The sequence below is a fragment of the Aotus nancymaae genome, unplaced genomic scaffold, assembly GCF_030222135.1.
Source record: "Aotus nancymaae isolate 86718 unplaced genomic scaffold, 86718_ANA_hifiasm-v0.15.2.pri h1tg000046l, whole genome shotgun sequence".
Classification (NCBI taxonomy): Eukaryota; Metazoa; Chordata; class Mammalia; order Primates; family Aotidae; genus Aotus; species Aotus nancymaae.
In genome coordinates this window covers 9,581,366-9,601,175 of record NW_026988460.1, presented here as the reverse complement: position 1 = coordinate 9,601,175, position 19,810 = coordinate 9,581,366, and the positions used below count along the sequence as shown (strand labels likewise).

General features: G+C 46.9%; 1 protein-coding gene across 21 annotated transcripts in view; it reads left to right on the top strand.

Moving 5' to 3' along the window:
- The first annotated feature begins 548 nt into the window (after positions 1-548).
- The window catches only part of LOC105728196 (nuclear pore membrane glycoprotein 210-like), a 54,379-nt gene continuing 35,117 nt past the window's right edge, over positions 549-19,810 (top strand). For 11 of the 21 annotated variants that reach the window (XR_010337216.1, XR_010337215.1, XR_010337204.1 and 8 more), the window contains exons 1-3: positions 549-11,240; positions 14,847-15,152; positions 16,824-16,896. Coding sequence is in view for 8 of the 21 variants with exons in the window: in XM_064361928.1 (XP_064217998.1) it covers positions 559-675; positions 14,847-14,980; positions 15,101-15,152; positions 16,824-16,871 (351 nt within the window). In the remaining 13 variants the exon portion in view is untranslated. Of the gene's footprint in view, positions 11,241-14,846; positions 15,157-16,823; positions 16,897-19,810 lie in introns of those variants that run through there. The other 10 variants (XM_064361934.1, XM_064361936.1, XM_064361935.1 and 7 more) reach the window with 10 other exon arrangements.

Sequence of the window (19,810 nt, the reverse complement as noted above, 5' to 3'; positions counted from 1 at the left end):
CCTTCCCCCGACTCCCGGGTCCAGCCCCTTCACGGGAGTGTGGGGCACTCCTAGCTCCGGCGTCGCGTGCGTGTGTCCCAGCAGCCCTGGGAGGTGGGCGAAGGCGCGGCCTGCGGACCCCGGAGGGGAAGGGGGCGGGGCGCGGGGGCTGCCGGAAGGAAAGGCGGCTCGTCCCTCCGCAGCCCTTCCCTCCTCCCCTCCTCCCCACGCCGCCCTTCCCTCCTCCCCTCCCCCCCACGCCGCCCTTCCCTCCTCCCCTCCTCCCCACGCCGCCCTTCCCTCCTCCCCTCCCCCCCACGCCGCCCTTCCCTCCTCCCCTCCCCCCCACGCCGCCCTTCCCTCCTCCCCTCCCCCCCACGCCGCCCTTCCCTCCTCCCCTCCCCCTCGCCGCCCTTCCCTCCTCTCCCTTCTTTTCTCCCTTCTCCTTCCGGCTTTGTTCGGCTCCGGCAAGTAGAGCCCTCTCCGGGCGCGCGGGGCCGCAGCAGCTACTCCCAACCTCGCCTTGGTCCAGCGCAGGGCGTCCCGCGCCCATGGCTGGCTCTGCGCGGCGGCTGGAGGATGGAGATCGGACGCGGCGGCGGCGCCCCTGTAGGACGCGGAGCTCACCCTGGCCGGCATCAACATGCTGCTCAACTAGGGCTTCTGGGAGTCGGACCAGCTTTTCCAACAATACAGGTGACCTGCGCGCCCCCGCCTCCTCAACCTGGCCCTTTTCCTCCCGGGACCCGCTGCGCGCCCGCAGTCTTCCCTCACTTTCTCTCTGCCTCGCCCTCCCAGAGATGTGCCTGGTGCCGGTGGGCTTCTCTGGGCAGGACAGCTGGCCTTGGGACCGGATGCGATGTGAGACGGCAGCGGCCTGGGACCCGGGCCCGTCGTGACTCTGGCTCGCGTGCTGCTCATCAGGCAGCCATTTTGACTCGGAGCCCACCAAGTGCCTGCTCCTCGCGCCTCGCGCGGCTCTGCATCCTTGTGCATTCCAGAAGCTTTTACTGTTCCAAACATAGCACAATTGCTTTGCTGTGCAGGAATTTTAAAAACTTCAGCCCAACTCTGCTCACTCATCTCTCTGCCTTGAGAAGGGTGGGAAAACACGTGTGTTCAGTTAATTTTTTTTTTATTCCCTGTTTAATAAATGGTGTTGGGAAAACTGGCTTAATTTTTTTTTTGTCTTAAAAGCGAAAGAAGTGAAACCTGGTAGATTTCCTGTGGGGGTGGAAGGAACCTTCATTTCGTTGGCGACCTAGAATGTCTGTTCTCGGGTTGAGGAAGCAAGTTGGTGATTTGCAGTCTGATTGATGACAAGCCATAAGGATGTTGATTAGCAGCTTTCCCGAACACCTTTAAGGGCCATATACTTCACACTTTGGAAACGCTGTGGTTTGGTTGGAATGAGAGGACCAGTGTGCAGCTGTGATGGAGAGGCCCCGTTTGTAAGAATGAGAGGGGAGAGAGGGAGTGATGCCTGAAGTCTCAGCCCTCAAGGAATGACGGTTTCTACCTAGCAGAGCTTCCACCTTCTTAGTGGCAAAGCAAATACCTCACAACTATGGACTTTTCACTAAAGCTCTTTTACTTTTAAATCGGCGATTTTCCCTACTTTGGTCTGAAAAACAACTTCGCTTTACTTAGAACATGTCGTTCTTAAAGCACCAGTCTGGTTTCAAGATGGAGTTTCATCAGAGGATGTTGATGGGGGGATTTTAAAGGTTTACTTGTCACACAATTTCTCTTTTGTAGTTTTTAAGCCCTCAGGAAAAAAGGTCTGAATATTTCTTATACTCTGCTATTTTTTTTTTTCTTTTTAGACTACCAGTTTGTATTGTATGACAAAAGGCAACATATCAATGGGGCTGTGTTTGTCTTATTTTTCCTGCTATTCTCCCAGTTAGCATATGGTAAACACTTGGTGACATCTTTGAAAGAATGAATAAATGATGTAGGAATTGTGAATTAAGAGTATTGCACATAAAAGGGAGAAAAAGATTGATATTTTAAGACACAGGGGGAGAAGATCAAACATAAAAGCTGAGTAAAAAAAGTCAAGGAGATAGACTGGGAAAAATATTAACTCTAAGACATTGAGAATAAATTTATTTTATGGGACCTGTTTTGAATTGAACTGAGCAGCTAAACATAGGCAGAAATTGAGATTGTGTATTGGAGCCACGAAGGAAAACACCTAGGTTAGTTGTGCATACACCAATGTGTGATCTTGAAATAGAGATCTTGGATCCAAGCCACAGCTGATCCCAAAATTTATTGATTTTTGGTATTTACCACAAAATGTATCTAGCAAGTTAACATGTATCTCATTCATTCTTTATAACCCTGAGGTAGGTATTATGCTATGGCCAATGTTTTGCAAAGGCACAGTTGAGAGAGGGAAAGGTTAAATAATATACCCGAGGCTCCCACAGCTGAGAGTGGGGGAAAGTAGGATAGGAACCCAGGCGGTGCTCTTTGAGTTGTTGCTCTTAACCTTTAGAAAGAACTCTGGAATAAAAAGGAGTTAAGGGTCATGGCTTCTCGCTACTTGAGACGAATTTTTGAGGACATTGTGGGAGGAGAGAGATGGGTTGAAATACCTCAAAAACGTGTGTGGGCCTGCAGGAAAACTAGTGCTTCCATCATTGAGTCTCAGCAGGTAGAAAAGAAGCCACACCATCTGAGTGGGTACAGATTCTCCACGTGTCAGGAGAGATGGCCTTGAACTTTCTTCATTATGAGTCTGGATATGTACAATGTCAACTGTGGTCAGAAGGCAGGCTGCCACCTCATGTTGGGGCATGATGGCATCCAGACTAGACTGACATTCAGTAGTTGGAGCTCTGTGGGAAAAAAAGAAAAAAATCCAGTAACCCCTTTAAAATATAGCTAAAAGTCAGTTATACCCTTAAGTGTTCCAGAGAGTATCAGTACCTAGATTTAAACTGCTGAATTCAATCATTTCTGCATCATCCAGCTTTAAAACCAAAGCTTATAGGTTTTACATACTGGGACAGTCTGGCAACCACAGAAAGAAAATTTATTTCCAACATGTTATTTGCTTGAGAGGGCTTTATCCCCCAAGGGTTTATGCTAGGGACGCATAGACAATACAATAGATAGAAATCGAGACACTGGGCACTAAGTTGTACTCAGTTACTAATACGCAGCTTTGCAGTAAGGTACTCAGTTGCATTTTTTAGATTATTTATAATTGGACTCATTGCTTTCATTTTAAAGGTACTTCTCCTGGAATAAATATCTGCAAAAACCATAATTGAAAATGTAACTAAGATACCTTTAAAATAAGTCTGTATTTTCCAGTTTTTTACATACCCTGACATGTATATAGTAAATACTCAATAAATGGTAACTGTTATGCTTTCTACATCCAACTTTTTAAAACATCAGTTTTTGGTTTATTTGCTCAAATACTTTATGCTACCCTAGCAAAATGCTTTTGCTCCCCAAGTCACTAGATGGATATGTTTGTGCTGGGCACCAAGGAGTGAGGCTGGGTTTCTAAGTCTTTGTCTCAATGAACAGGCTTGTCTCTAGGGTGGAACTTCGCTTTACGCCCCCTAGGCAGTAGAATGAAGACAGAAGTGAAAAAGGGAGGAATCCTTGCCGATGATTTTATCAGACCTTGTGGTCTCTTTACTTCTAATATAATCAGTAGTACAGGTTCTGAAATGAAATGAATGGTAGGGTTTGAAGTCGACATAGCAGAAAAAGAGGTTGTGTGGATTTGCATGGTTGTTTTATGGAGACGTGCATGTGTTTGCTTGATTTACTTGGCATTCCAGCTTATCTGCCTTCTTCAGGGAGCATGGTCCTCTTGGGGAGTATCCTCCCTCATCTGTATGGTTCTAATGAAGCTGGAGAAGCAATACTCTCTCATGGTAAAGAGCACATGGCTGTGGGCTGGATTCATATCCAGGTGTCAATACTTACTGTGTGAGCCTGGGCAACTTAACCTCCTTGCGCCTCAGGATCTTCATTTTAAAATGGACATAATACAGTACCTTCCTTATTGGGTCATTTATTTCTCCTGGGTTTCCCCCAGGGAGCCTAAGGTAAGGGATTGGGTGCAGGTGGTTTGCACTGCAAAGGGATCTCAAGGAGTGGAAGCAGGTGAAACAGGGAGGAAGGAAAACCTAATCCAAGGTTTTGTTCTGAGCCGTTCGTGGCCGTGGACACTGGGGCTTGGCCCTGTTGCAGGTTTTTTAAGGACTGTGTAGACTGCATTATAGAATTGTCTCCAAGGGATTAAGGAGGGGAGGAGTATTTACATAAAACCTCCCATTCTTGGTTGGCCCATAAAAGTGTTCCCTCTGTTGCATATGTAGGTTTGCACATGTGTATCAGAATATTTCCATAAGAGACTCTCCCAGCTCTGATACAGAAGCCCAGGACAGAAGCTACTGGGAGACACAAGATGTTGTCATACCAGATAGCTGCCACCAACTGGCTGGAGTAAAAGAAAGAGAACTTGGAGATTTAACAGGAGATACTGATAAAGGATTAAATGGAAAAAAAAAAAAAGTGTACAAAACTTCTAGACCATTGTCTGGCTCAGAGTATGTACTCAATTCATGTTAACCAGGCATACATACTTTTCTGGGCAGATACATACATACATATAAATAAATTTATATAATTTTACATTTCCTTCTGTTATATCATGCACATATTATGTCTTAGGATAAAATTGTCAAAGCTTCACTTGACCATGTAACAGGAGCAATACTGACAGTCTATCACTCCTATGTCTTCGCAGAAAAAGAAGACATAGGAGTCTTCTTACCATACCCCAGGTAAAAGTTTGGGGTTATAGCACACATAAGACTGATTATTACCTGGATTACAAATTGAATAGGTAGTTTGATTATACATGCAAGTTCCTAGGGAAGCTGCTTTACACTCATGATGTGTTTGGTATAGTAAAGTTTTAACTTGTGTATTCCCTATTTATGTAGTGTGGGTGCACATAGGACACCCGTATAGGACTTCCTCGCTTAGTAGATTTGCCATAAGGGCTGACATGAGCAAAATGAAAGGTAACATTTTTACACTAAGACTGGACAAGGAATGCTTTCTCCTGGGAGCAAAGCTTTGCAGCAATGTCAACATAGTAACAGGATACTTAATATTGTTAAAATAACAAGGCTTAAGATTTTGCTTAAGATTTTAGTTTACGTTTGCTTATCGGTGGAGATTCCTCGAGCTTCGGCCATGCGTTGAGTAGTCAGCTTCTGGTTGTGTGACTAGAGCAGGGCTCGATGGTTTCTCAGGGTCGGTCTGCATCTGGGACCGGACCGAGCTGGTCCTGGTCCTTGTCGATGACATGTCTCAAGGTTAGCCTGTTGGGTTAGTCCGGATCTGGCTGACTGGTTCACTTGTTCACTGTTCACAGTTAAGGCTGTTGGCCTTAACTGGCTGTGACGAATCCAGAGAACAACTTTAGCAACTTTAACAGAAGTAGGGGTGGATAAGGTTACAATAAAAGGGCCCAATGTGGATGGGTTGTACTTCTTAACCCAGACAGAGTCTCTGGGTTTAAATGAATGGATTGGAATTGTTAAACTTATAGGTATTCTTTTTTGTACCCAGCTTTGTTTCATGGCTTTACCTAGGGCCTGCATTTATCTCCTTAATGTTTATTTTTCCTATTTTTTTTTTAAAGATTTTCTTTTACCCGTGTTGGGTGGGGGTGGTTTCCCAAACAAAACTTCATAAGGCGAATATTAGGTCTGTTTGGTTGGGGTGCATCCGACTCGGAGAAGGACCATGGGCAAGGCTTGATCCCACCGTAATTCCTGACAGAATTCTTTAGGAATTGTTTCAGTGTCCGGTTTATTTGCTTTACCTTCCCTGATCTCTGGGGACGGTAGGCAGTATGTGATTTCCAACAGTTGAGGGAGATTTTAAACAGTCTTGAGCTACAAATGCCGGTTCATTGTCAGACCTGAGAGTCAGAGGCAGCCCAAATCTAGGAATACTATCTGTTAATAATGCTTGAGTTGCCTCCATGGCTTTTTCATTGCGGGTGGGGAAAACTTCTACCCACCCGGAGTAGGTGCAGACAAACGCCAGCATAAACCGATAGCCTCCTGCTTGGGGCGTTTCCGAAAAATCTACAGGCAAGTTCTCACATGGGGTTACTCCTACTTTTTGAACTCCCAGGGGCCAAAATGGCCCTTGCCATTGGTCGTTCTGAGCACAAGTTAAGCATTGTTTACAGACGGCTCCGGAGATGCCAGTGAGCAGTGGCACATAGAAGTGGCACCCGACTAGTGTTTCTAGTGCTGTTTTCCCATGTGAGTTTCTTGGTGGAAGAGTTTTACAAACCTGAGGGCTATTACTTCAGGAAAAACTAATTTTCTGTTTGAGAACCTCCACCAGCCTTTTTTTTGTATAAGCTCTGTTTTCCTGAGCAAACCAGGTCCTGTCATTTGGGGAGTAATTTGGCTTCTCTTTAGGCAAGGGTTCTGGGAGGAGAGGCATGGCAGTAGCTGCCTTCCTACCTACCGTGCTGGAAAGCGGAGTATTTATCGCTGCACGTCTAGCTTCTGCATTTGCTTTTCTGTTTCCTCTTGCCTCTAGGGTCCCACCTTTTTGCTGGCCTTGGCAATATATAACAGCTATTTTCTTAGGTTCCCATACTGCATCTAAAAGTTGTAGGATTTTTTCTGGATACCCTACACTTGTTCCTTGGGCAGTTAGGAGTCCTTTTTTCTTGTATATGCTCCCATGTACATGTAGCATAGCAGAGGCATACTTTGAATTAGTATATACGTTGACTCTTTTACCTTTTGCTAACAGCAATGCCTGCGTTAAGGCTATTAGCTCTGCTCTAGGGGCTGGGGTTCCTGTCGGCAGGCTTTGGGCGTCTACCACTGAATTTAGAGTTACAACTGCGTATCCTGCCCGTCTGACTTCTTCTGTTACAAAGCTGCTACCAGCTGTAAAGTACTTGACATCTGGATTTTGGAGGGGCCGATCTGTAAGGTCCCTTCTACTTGAGAATACTCTATCTACTGTCTCTATACAGTTATATAGGGGAGCTTCTGTTTGCAGTGGGAGGAGGGAGGCAGGGTTGAGAGTGTTTATAGTTTCTAAGGTTATGTGGAGTTTTTACATAAAAGCCCTGATATTGGGTCATTCTAGGATTTTACAACCAATGGTGCCTTCTTTGCTCCATTAGTGTTAAAACAGAGTGTGGTACCCATACAGTTAAGTGCTTTCCCAGAGTTAATTTATCAGCACTTGTAGCAGCAAGAGCCTTGAAACAGGATGGCCATCCTGAGCCACCGAGTCCAGTTGCTTAGATAGGCAGGTTAATGGGTGATGCCATGATTCCAGGATTGGGTTAAAACTCTGATGGCCATTCCCTTCTGCTCGTGAACATGCATGAGAACGGGTTTAGTTATGTCTGGCAGTCCTAAAGCAGGTGCCTCAACTAGAGCCTTCTTGATTGTATTAAATGCTTTTTGTTGCTCTGGCCCCCAGATTAACGGTTTTCTTCCCCCACCTTTTGTGGATTTATATAATTATTTTGCCATTAGTGAGAAATTTGGGATTTAAATATGGCAGAACCCTGTTGCCCCTAAGAACCCTGTGACTAGTTACTGGGAGGTTGGGGTGAGAATTCTACAGACAGCTTCCTTGCATGCACTGCCTAACACACGCTGTCTGTCTGTGGCTTATGGCAAACCCCAAGTATGTGACTCCTTCGCACGAAATCTGGGCTTTTTTTCCTCCTTTTTATATACTTTACACCTTGCCTTCCACAGAAGGTGGAGGTTTGGGGTTCCTTCATGGCAATTTTCGATAGTGGGTGCTGCTAGGAGAAGGTCATTTCCATACTGCCGAAGGACGCAGTTTTTATCTGGTGGGGTGTAAGCATTAAGGTCTGATGCTAGGGCCTCACTGAAAATTGTGGGGGAGTTTTTGAACCTTTGGGGAAGCTCGGTCCAAGTATACTGGAGATTTTCCCATTGAAGGGCAAAGATGGATCGACTGACTGGCATGGGGTCGAAGGCGGAAGAAAACATTATTTTAGTTTAAAAGTCAACAATACTGCATTGGAGGGAATTAGGGAGAGCAGAGTGTATGGGTTTGGAACTACTGGGTGAATAGTTACTGTTGCTTGGTTTACAGCTCGTAGGTTCCGCCCTGGCCTATAATTATCACAGGTATGGCACAATTTATTTCTAGGCAGCCGTTTCTTTGATAAGGGTGGGATGTTCCAGGGTGACTGGCATGGTTCCAAAATGCCATGTTTATTAGCCACTCTGGATGCTTTGCTATGCCTAAAACAGCCTCCTGTGGTATGGGATACTGGTGTAGCCGGACTGGGCTGACTCCCACTGTTAGTTCTGCTACCACTGGAGCATGATTGATGGCTAGCTCAGGTGGATTGTTTTCAGCCCGTACCTCTGGGAATTTACTAATTAATTCTGAATATAACTTCCTTCATTGGCCCCAAGTTTGCTTTATAGGTCCCTTCATATCTCTAGCAAATAATTGCCACTCAGCTTGTGGTATTGTGAAGGCTAATACCATAGCCTTTGGTTACTTAAAACCTAAAGTCATGTTATCTTTAGGCTTAAAAGAAATTTGTACTTGTAGTTTTTGGAGCAGATTCCTCCCCAACAAAGGAACAGGGCAGCTGGGAAGATATCAGAACTTGTGCCGCACCTCTTTCCTTCCAGTGACATATTTTGAGTGGCAAAAGGGTTTGTTTTTGTTTGTTTTTACCTGATATTCCTATAGCCCCAATGGTAATAGTGTAAGACAGTGACCCACCAGTTTGGATAATATCCCACCACTAGCTATTGCATGGGGATAAACCCCATGATCTTTATAGACCGTTCCTTTGGGGCATGCATACTTTCAATGCCCTTTCTTTTTCCACACTGCACATTGATCTCTCTCCAGTCTGGGCCGGGTTTTAGACTCTGGTTTAGCTATATTTTTTTCTTGCCCTCTTCCACGTCCTCCTCCACATCCTTTCATTATCCCAGCTTTTCTTTCAACTAAGGCAGCTGCTAGTAAATCTGCCTTTTCCTTTGCCTCACGCCGTGCCCTTCTCTTAGCCCGGGTCCCGTGCAGGGAGGGCGCAAAGCAGCAGAGTGTCTGCAACCCACCTGCCACCTTTCCAACGCTACTACAAGATTTGCAAGAAGGAAGAAATGGTCATTTATGAGGAACAATCTTTATTAACAAAGATAAAATAGGGCAGCGGAGAAGTGCTGCAGGCTCCGACGTTGCTCCAACATGGGCGTCTCACCCGACTCCTCCCCACAGCCGTTGGCATCCACTGTCAGGTTTCAATGTTCCTGGACCTCAGGGCCTTCGTCCTCTCCAGTCTAAATGCAGAGGCATTTGACATGGACAGGTTTTGCAAAATGCAATACGTTCTTACTGACTCTGGTCACCCTGCTGTGCACGAGAGCCAAAACCTCTTCCTCCTGTCTAGACTTTGGTCCTTTGACCGACACCCCCCCCATTCCCTCCCTCTGCCACTCTGGCCCCGGGTCACTATCCATCTACTGGCTACTTCAGTGGGGTCAACTGGTTCAGATCGACACTTCTGGGGCATCACGTGGAATTGGTCTCTCTGAGGTGGTGGAGATGCTGAGTAGTGGGATTTCCTCATTCCACGGTGCACACAGCTATCTAATCCTCACACTGCACCCCATGAATGTACAAGCATGATTTGCCAATTAAAACAATACTAATAATGACAGAATAAATATAGTAAAATGCAAGAAGTGTGGCTTCACTGCCCGCCTACCTGATTTTATCAGCCGCCCAACTATGTTGAGCGGCTTCTTCTCTTGGGTGGGCACAGGCAGAAGCATCTCATTAGTATTGAAATGCATCGCCTGGCAGCTCTGCGGCAGCCCCGGCTTCTTGTTGGCTGGGCCAACACAGCCTCGGGCTGCCTAGCTTGGAGGACGCTGGCTTCCTGTGATGATTGTTGAGCCAGGGTTCTGTGGGTGGTGCTCTGGGTGGTGCTCTGGGTGGAGGAGGCGGCCATGAGGCCGTGCTGGAGGTCTTGTTGAGCCAAAGTTTCTAAATCTTCACTGCCCTTGGAGCACTTGATGGAGGCTGCGGCCACGAGGTCACACTGGAAGGCTTGCCGAGCCAAGGTTTGTAAATCTCCACCACTGCCGATGGAGCTCCCGATGGAGGAGGCCACGCGGTCACGCTGGAGGGCTTGGTGAGACAAGGTTCCTAAATCCCCACCACTGCCGTTGGAGCTTGCAATGGAGGAGGCCACGGGGTCACACTGGAGGGCTTGCTGAGCCAAGGTTTCTAAATCACAATTGCTGATGGATCTCTTGATGGTCGGGGAGACCATGGGGGCATGCTGGGGGTCTGGATTAAAACTCTCTATCTGCCTCTTCAGGCCGGCAGGTGAACTGGAAACTTGTGGGCCGGCAGGTGAACTGGAAACTTGCGGGCCGGCAGGTGAACTGGAAACTTGAGTGGATGGAGAACAGGTGGGATCCCCAGGAGCAAGGGACCGTAGTCTGTTATCGGCTCGCTTTCTTATTCTATCAGCAAAAAGGTAGGTGGCCATGGGATAATTATATAAGTTTTCTTTAATTGCCTTGGAGACTTTCTTAGCCCTGAATCCCATGGCCACCAAGACCTGGATTATTTCAGGGTTTGGGTGTTTGAGGATTTGCTCTTCATGAGTTGTCAGAGGCAACTGCTGGCCGTTGTTGACCCACGAGTCCCTGAGAACTTGCTGTACTGTGGGCCGCTCCCCGGGATCTGGCATTAGCAGTTTTTTCATTAGACTTTCCAGGCCTTTTGAAAAGGAAGATGGGCAGACGTACCTTCCAGATTGAATTTTTTCTTTGAGGACCATACGAATCTTTGAGAAGAAGGGCAGATCCCTGGACACCATCTGGTACAAAGTGACGCCTAGGCTCCAAACATCCATGGCGGGGCATTGGTAGCCCTGGCCCAGGATGACTTCTGGGGCCATGTAGAAGGAGGTGCCACAACGTGTTTTCAGCCACTGCCCCTCATTGTAAGTTGTTGCCAGTCCAAAATCGGCAATTTTTATATTTCCTTCACCGTCCAACAGAATGTTTTTCGGCTTCAGGTCCCTGTGAGCTATTCTTCTTGCGTGGCAGTACTCCATGGCCGACAGCATCTGCTGGAACTTTGCCCGGGCCTCCTCCTCTGTCACGTGGTTGCGGTACAGCCACTGGTGCAGGTCTCCTCCTGAGGTATACTCCAATATTAAATGGCATACATCTGTGGTGTCGATTATTTGAAACAGTTCTATGATATTGGCGTGGTGCACAGACTTTAAAATCGTCAGCTCCCTCTGGCTAACGGCGACACAGGCGCCAGTTTTGTGGGTGGTTTTCATGGCCACCTGGGTCCCAAACAGCAAGTGGTGGGCCAGCTTCACCTCGCTGAAGGCACCACGGCCAATGAGTTCCAGCGTTTGGTAACACTGTAGCCCCTGGTCAGGTGGGGCGTGGGCCAGTGTCTGCCCCATGGTGCCTGATGCCTCTCTGCACTAACTACACGACTAAATACTAAGCAACAATACTGACTATACTAACTATGCTAAAATATTAAGCAACAATACTGACTATACCAAAGTACGCTAAAATACTAAGCAACGATACTGACTATACTAACTACGCTAACAATGCTAACTAGAAAAACACCAACCCCCCTCCCACAGCAACCCTCCCCCACCCCAAACACCCCCCCACACCCAACCCCCCCACACACGGAAACACACACAGATAAAAGACACGCGCGCACACACCACACAATTCGCAATCGCTGGTCTGAGTCCACAGGTCACCAAACAAGCTTCCAGGGATACCTCAGACCAAAAACCCTGACCCAGCCAGGGCCTTATATAGGCCCTGTGACCTGGGGGTCATTCAGAGTTCTGAGCATGAGCCAGTCATGGCTAGGGATCATTCACAGAGGTTTTCTCACTTTTGGTCCCCAAAACATCTTCCTCTTTTAAAAAGAAAAGTGCTTTTGTCTAGATGGGTTATAGAGATTGATATTTAGTTTCCTAGCCATTTAAACTGGTACAACACTTCAACAGCATTTTCATTTGTAGTTTCTTTTTCTGTGATTTTTTTATTATACTCTTAAGTTCTGGGGTACATGTATAGATTGTGCAGGTTTGTTACCTAGGTTTACAGGTGCCATGGTGGTTTTCAATCATTTGTAATTTCAAAATCTGAAATAGCTTTTGGATTTTGAAGATCTCCTAATGTCCACATGCAAAATATTCAATTCCTTTTCTTTCATCTCTGAATGGTTGGTCTCAACCATTGAGAAGGGAGAGAATATTTTCCTTTCCTTGTAGGGTTTTTCCTTCCTCATGTGGTTGAGATTATGTAATGGACACAGAGGAAACAGACATAGCCTACCCACCACAAGCCCATAGCCTCATCAGGAAGGCCCCCCAGCCATGAAGCTCCTTCAGCATGAGGAGCACCAGGTGAAGCGGGGCCAGAGAAGAGTGGCCTGGGCCGCAGGTCAGCACTGGTGAGGGAGGAAGCGGGGCTTTCTGGAGGCCAGTGTGCTGAGCCCTGCGGTGTGAGGAGGGGTCACCTAAGTGAGTAGAGACAAGGGCAGGAGGGTAGCCTCTGCAAAGGCCCAGGATGACCGAGGGTGGCTCTCTGGAAGGATGTGCTAGTCTGAACGAGTGACTGGGGCCAGGTTGGGAGTGCTCGAGTCCCACAGAGGCTGAGCCTGTATTCCAGGGCCGGGGCTGTGGAATAGTTCTGAGCCCCTCGCTGGGCCACAGCCCTGAGACCCTGACTCTGCTCCTGACCTGGGAGTGGGCTCAACTGAACTTTGCCTCCTCGCCAGCCTCACTGCCTCCAGCCTCCCCCACCCACACCCCTCCTTTCAGGCTCCCAGAGGGATCCAAGGAAAAGCCACCTCTGGCCTACACCACCCACCGGCTGGCCCTGAGACCTTCAAGGAGAAGCCCTCCTCCTTGTCCACCAGGGCTCGCCTGGGCAACCTGTTCTCCCCACGGCCCTGCCTTACAGACCACCCTGTGTGCCTGTGCCCGTGTGGGTCAGGCCATCATGTTTCCTACAAATAGTCCCCACTGCTTGGAGTCCCCCACTTACCTTCCTGCACTGGGTGCCCTCCTGTCCCTTCAGTCCCAGCTGAGATATCTGGCACTCTGGGCAGCGTCCCTGAGCCCCGGACACAGAGGAGCCTCTTCTGCCCTGGATCCCAGAACTGCTTCTGCCTTCCTTCTGCCATGGTGCAGAAACCTCTACCCCCCCCACACACACATGCGCACTCACATACTCACACCTCGCACACACTTGCCACCATCTGGGGACATGGATTTCTGCCTGCTGGACTGCCTCTCTCCCACCCCAGCCTCTCGGGGACCCCAGGCAGAGGTGCTGCTATTAATAGTAGGGGCCCGGTAGGTGCACTGGAGGTGGGGAAGGGAAGGGCTCCCCAGGAATAGCCCTGCATGGATGACAGCCACCACACAGAGGGCACGACCACTAGGAAATGTAGGTCTTTCTACGTTTAGGTGGAAGCAGCAGGCATAGGCGGGAAGGAGAAAGTGGGGCTGGATTCCCACAGTTACTAAATGCCAGGATGAGGTGCTTCTATTGCCTCCTGGGGAGCAAGCTTTGGGAGAGACTGCGGCCCACGAGGGCAGCACTGGGGAGGCTGGTCTGGAGGGAGATGGCCCCTGAAGGGGCACAGCTGTGCCTGTCCCTCTTGGCTCAGCCCTCACTGGCACCAGGAATCCCTTGGTCGGGAATGGGGGGGGCGTCATGGCCTTCTGCCTGAACACCCTGACATGTTCCCCCCAGGATTCTGCACTTTTTTCTCCTTTTTTTTTTTTTCGAGACAATCTCACTCCATCACCCAGGCTGGAGTACAATGGCGTGATCTCAGCTCACTGCAACCTCCACTGCCTTGGTTCAGGCGATTCTCCTGACTTAGCTTCCTGAGTATGTGGGATTACAGGTGTGCACCACCACGCCCAGCTCATTTTTTATATTTTTAGTGGAGACGGGGTTTTGCCATGTTGGCCAGCCTGTCTTGAACCCCTGGGCTCAAGTGATCGTCCCACCTTGGCTTCCCAAAGTGCTGGGATTCCAGGTGGGAGCCACTGCTCTTGGCCTGCTCCTTCTCTTCCATCCGTGCATTGGAGTCGCCTCTCCCTGTGGGCAGCTGCTGCACCCTGAGTGCCTGGCACAACTGTGGCCCCGAGGAGGTGCTCAAACACGGGACTCCCCGGGGGCCTCAGATCTGGGTGGCTCCCTTGTGTGGCATGAGGCAGGAAGCAGAGCTCTGTGGGTCATGTGCCGCCCTAGGGGATGAAGGCTGTCCTTGTTCTCTTGTGAGCCAGGCTTGGCCACTCTTCCAGGGGACCCATCCCCACTGCCTAGCCTGGCCAGCAGCGGCCTTCCTGTCCCTGCCTGGAGTTGTGTCTGCCACATGCTCTGAAGCTGGCCCTTTGCTGTGAGGTCTTGAAGGGGAGGGTGTGTGTGAGTCACCCACCACTGGGGCCTGGTAGGGTGGGGAGGCATCTAAGCGGGACTGCTGCCAACCTACTTCTGGGTCTGGAGTGGAGGAGCCGGCAACTCACTCCACCTTGGGGGGCTGATGGGAGGCCTCAAAGAGGACTTGGCCATCCCACAGGGCTCAGGAGCACCAGGGGTTTATCAGGGCTTTTGGCTGGGAGCAAGGCCAGGCCCTGGGTCTTCTGGGCCTGCTCTTCTTGAAGAGTGGCCTGCAGGATGACCTGGTATCGGCCCACGGGTGTCCCATGGCCTCATGCATCTGATGTTCTTGCCCTTCAGCGTGACCCTCCAGTGCCTTCATCGGCTGCCACAGAGTTCGTGCTGGTAGAGGACGTGAGGGTGAACCTGGAAGAGGTGACCATCTACGACCATCTTGGCTTCCAGATACAGCCCTTGCCCTGCCGGCTGCCTGGGTAAGACCACCGGGGGACCCCCTCCCACTCCAACACACAGCCAAGCTCTCCCTGAATCTGCCTCCTGCAGGTGGAGCTCCACCTCAGGAAAGACTCGGGTGACTTCTTCCTCAATACTAGTGCTGCAGACGACATCAAGATTGCCTGCTGGGAAATGAGGGCCATCGCCATGGTAAGTTTGGGTCATTGGTCCCCAGGGTGATTTTCATTCTTCATCTGGGCCATCGTGATGTTCATAGATTGGTATTTTAAAAGCTGTCACTTAATCTCATCAGCTATAACTAGCAAAGCTGTTAGAGTCTCTGATTTATTTTGCAACCTTATTCATTTTCATGCTACCTTTGTGATTTTTTTTATTTCTGAGACAGGGTCTCACTCTGTTGCCTGGGCTGGAATGCAGTGGCAGGATCTTAGCTTACTGGAGCCTTGACCTCCTGGGCTTAAGTGATCCTCCCAACTCAGCCTCTGGAGTAGCTGTGATTACCACCACCCGGCTGCGCACACCACCACACTTGGCTAATTTTTGTATTTTTTGTAGAGACGGCGTCTCGCCATGTTGCCGAGGCTGGTCTTGAACTCCTGGACTCAAGGGATCCACCGGCCCTGGCCTCTCAAAGTGCTGGCATTACCGGTGTGACCCTCCACACCCAGGCTACCTGTATGATTTTAATTCCATGTCCACAAACTACCCACACTGTTACCTAATGGTTTCCTTTCTGTCAATCTTTTCATTAAAATTAAAATGTTATTACGTAAGCAGCACTCTAGCAACAATAAAGAAAATTGCTTTTAAAGAGGTTTGTACCTTTCTCTGTTTCCCCAGGTTGATTTCTTGACCCTCTCCCTATTCTTGCAAGTGTTGACTTATCTGTGCTCGTGGCATGGAAGAATTTAGTGTTCTGTTTTCCACTATCTTACTCTATTCTCACTTTTTCTATTTCCCCATGTTGACAGGGAGGCTGGCTGATTATTTTTATGTCGTCATTTGTACTTTTGCCATTCTTTTCTAATCAGAGTGTTTGGATGGTCAAAATGTCTTTGTTCTTTCAAAAATACAGGGAAGAATAGAATGAAAAGGGTAAAAACAAACACTATCAGACACGTCTGCATATCTGCACGATGGGTTATGGTGCAATCACAAATACAGAACTTACTTTAGAAGGGAGCTCTTACTACTGAAAGTGTAATAAACCCTCTCTAAGTCATCAACCCAACGCAGCCCAAAGCTCATTGGTTTGATACAACAATGGCAGTGACACCCACCCCAGCATGTCGTTAAACCACTGCTGTGCTGTAGCCTTTGAGCTGCTGTGAGCCCAAGACCTGCTTTCCTCTGTTAAAAGGGGTGGTTCCGTGTGATTGAGGAGTGTTGTAGTTAGGCCAGCTTCAGAGACTTTCCCCAGACCCAGCGAGGCCTGGGTTGATTCGGGGCTTGGTGTGTGGTGGGGACTCAGATGGTACAGTGCTGTGGATGGGCTAGAGGTGCCCTGACCATGGGTCTCCTGCCATCCTGATACTTGGGTTTGCTCTTGGCTTTGCGTGGTTCATGGAGGTAGCCCTCGCAGGCTCGCAGCAGCAGGAAACAACTTCCTGGCTTCAGGAAAGGCCAAAATCGGAATTCACCTTCACCTTTCTAGTGACCATGTCCCAGAGTCTCCTTTCAGAAACACACCCAGGGCACCTTTCTTTGGCTTTTTGCACCTTCTGACTGTCTTCACATAGACTGTCACTAAATTAACTTCCTCTAGGGCAGGATAGGTGTAAAGTCGGTGAGGGGAAGAAGCAGGGTGTGAGGAACACAGCTGCATTACTTTCCCTTCCTTTTTTTTTTTTTCTTTTTTAGTTAAAGAAAAGGAAGATTTGCATCCAGATCCAGAAATTCGGTCAGTAAAAGATGAAACCTTTGGTGAATACAGGTAAACATAAGATTCTGTGTTAAAATGTATCAAAACACATATTCATCATGGAAGCTTAAATCAACAAAAAAGTGTTTATTCTTAATAAAAAGGTTACAGAACCATAATGTAATGATCCTATAAAGAATACTTTCTTTCAAATAGGGCCCACTTAAGTACTATCTACCAAATTTCTGTGTGTGTGGTGAGGGTGTATAAAGAACTACAGTCTAGGCAGAAGTGTGGGTTAGGACACTTTTCTTGAAGCTCTGTGCCTAACACAAAGGTACTATTTTTATTTAGGTTGACTATCTATTTGGCGTAGCTAAAACATCTTTAGCATGGTCATTATGAACTCAGGTTGTATCCAGTTTGCATCCATATACACATATCAGTATACCTACTGTGTTGCACCTGCAAAGGTAAGTTAGTTACAAACCCTGTCCTCTAGATGCAACTAATCAGCAGAGAAAAATATCTCTATATGCAAATAAGTGTAATAAATTGAATAGAATAAAGGAGCACAAAAGAGAGCAACTATTTCTGCCCAGGTAGGATTTTGGGAAAAAGGATCATCCAAATGAGATAAGCTAAGCCTTAAAGGATAAAAAGGATTCTTACTGTTAATCACTGGATAGAGGATGACCAAATGTGTGAGGACACGTCAGGCAAGGGAGGAATGGCAAGAGTCTAAGTTAGGTAGGAATCTTTTGGGGGATGTGTTAAATTGTCTAAGTCTCCTGTTCTCTCTCCATCTTCCCCTTTCTACTACTCTCTCAACCTCTTAGCTCTTTTTTCTTTTAATATCATCAATTTTTTTTTTTTTCAGCTAACAGAGCTATTGTAAGTTCCAGGTTTATATCGATTTTAGCACATGGGAAATCAGAGCGTATATCAAATAAGAAACCTGATTGGTCCTGATTCTCTCATCCCTGGATTCATCACTCTAGCCAGGGATATGGAGTATTTTCATTAGCTAATTGATATACATTTGAGCTTACCCATACTCTACTTTATACTATACTTATATTTCTGTCTTCTACTTACACAATATCCTTTTTTTATATTTTTACATTTCTTAATAAAGGTCTTTCCAGAATAAAGAATAAAGATAAAGAGAGGGACAAAAGTATTTTGGGCTTTACAAATTGTTCTCATTACTGTTGTATTAGTTACCAGTTGCCACATAACAATAACCACAAATTCTTAACAGCTTAAAACAATAAACATTTATCATTTCAATGTCATAATTCAGGAATCCAGACATGGCTTAGGTGGGTGCCTCTGGTTCAGGATCTCTCATGAGGTTACAGCAAGGTTTTGACCAGGGCTATGGTTTCCTCTAAAGGTTCAGCCAGAGCACAAGTCATTCCTAGGCCACTCATGTAGCTGTTGGCAGGATATAGTTCCGTACAGACTGTTGGACTAAGGGCTTCAGTTCTTCACAGATCAGAGGTCATTCCTAATTCCATACCAGGTGCATCTCTTCATAGGGCTATTCACAACATGGCAGCTGGCTTCCTTCAGATTGAGTGAGCCAGAGAGCAACAGAGAGCACCCAAGTTGGAAGCCACAGTCCTTTTGTAACCTAATCTTGGAAGTGATATCCCATCAATTTTGTTGTATTCTATAGGAGCAAGTCAATAAGTTTAGCCCACAGCCCAAGGGAAGAGGATTACACAAGGCACAAATTCCATGAGGCAATGATCATTGAGAGGACCTTCAACAACTTTTCAAAAGCTGAGGCAGGAGAATTGCTTGAACTCAGGAGTCGGAGTTTGCAGTGAGCCGAGATTGTGCCACTGCACTCCAGCCTGGGCAACAGAGTGAGACTCCATCTCAAAAAACAAAAAAAGAAAACTTGTGAAAGACAGTATTAGCTCAGTTTTACAGGCAAGAAAACAAAAACAATACCCATTTCCCCACACCCTGCTGCTGCTTTTTAAAGATAGCTAACATCATCCCCTGCATTATTTCCTATGGCATCCCTTTATAGTAGTTGATGTGTTTTCCAACCTCTTTCCCCAAAACTACACATTTATCAGGAAAATGTCTACTTTCCACGTTATCCCAGGAGACACTTTTATAAGATGCTGTGCCCTTGCATAACATGAGTCCTAATCCTTCTAGCTTCTGATCATAGTTCCTTTTGTTATTTTTCTTTACTCTTCATTACCTGGTTCCTCCACCAATGCCTTATCTTTTTTCTTGATTTGTTTCTGTAACTGCAGTATCCTAATTCAAAAGCCAACTATCATATCAGTCAGGGTAGCCTGTGTTATGCTGCTGTCAAAACAACTCCAAAAGCATTTTCTTTGTCAAGTTGTGTGTCCCACAGAGATTGCTGTTTTCATCTTAGTCACTTAGGAGCACTGGCTGGTAGATGAGGATCCAGGGTCGCCACAGCAGAGAAAACAGAATGTAGCAAAGTGAGCACTGGAAGGGACACGTGTCACCTTTGCTCACTTTTTTTTAAAACTAAAGAAAATTCCATGGTGGCATATAACAGATTAAACCATCCTGCTTTATTCCCAGAAACCTGACATATCTGATGAATAGCACTGATGAATACCACAAATTATAAAGTGATATATATACATCTAAATTACATTCCAAATGCTTCATTTATCAAATTTTATAAAATCATTTTATATGATGTATAGCTTCATAGTGTAATACTAGTTGGTACTGAAAAATATCTTGATCCAAAATTTAGAAGATCATACCATTTGATAAGCATTTTACTAATGGAGTTGCTTCTGTTCATGAATAAAACTCCTACCATAAATACAGTATACTTATTTATGTTCTTACCAGCCATTTCTTTCTGCCTTAAAATGTAACAAACTTGAGTTGTGAACTATATTAAAGAAAGTTATTTGGTTTTGAAAACAGAATATGATTGATATTTAAAAGAAAACTTTTTGGAAGGATA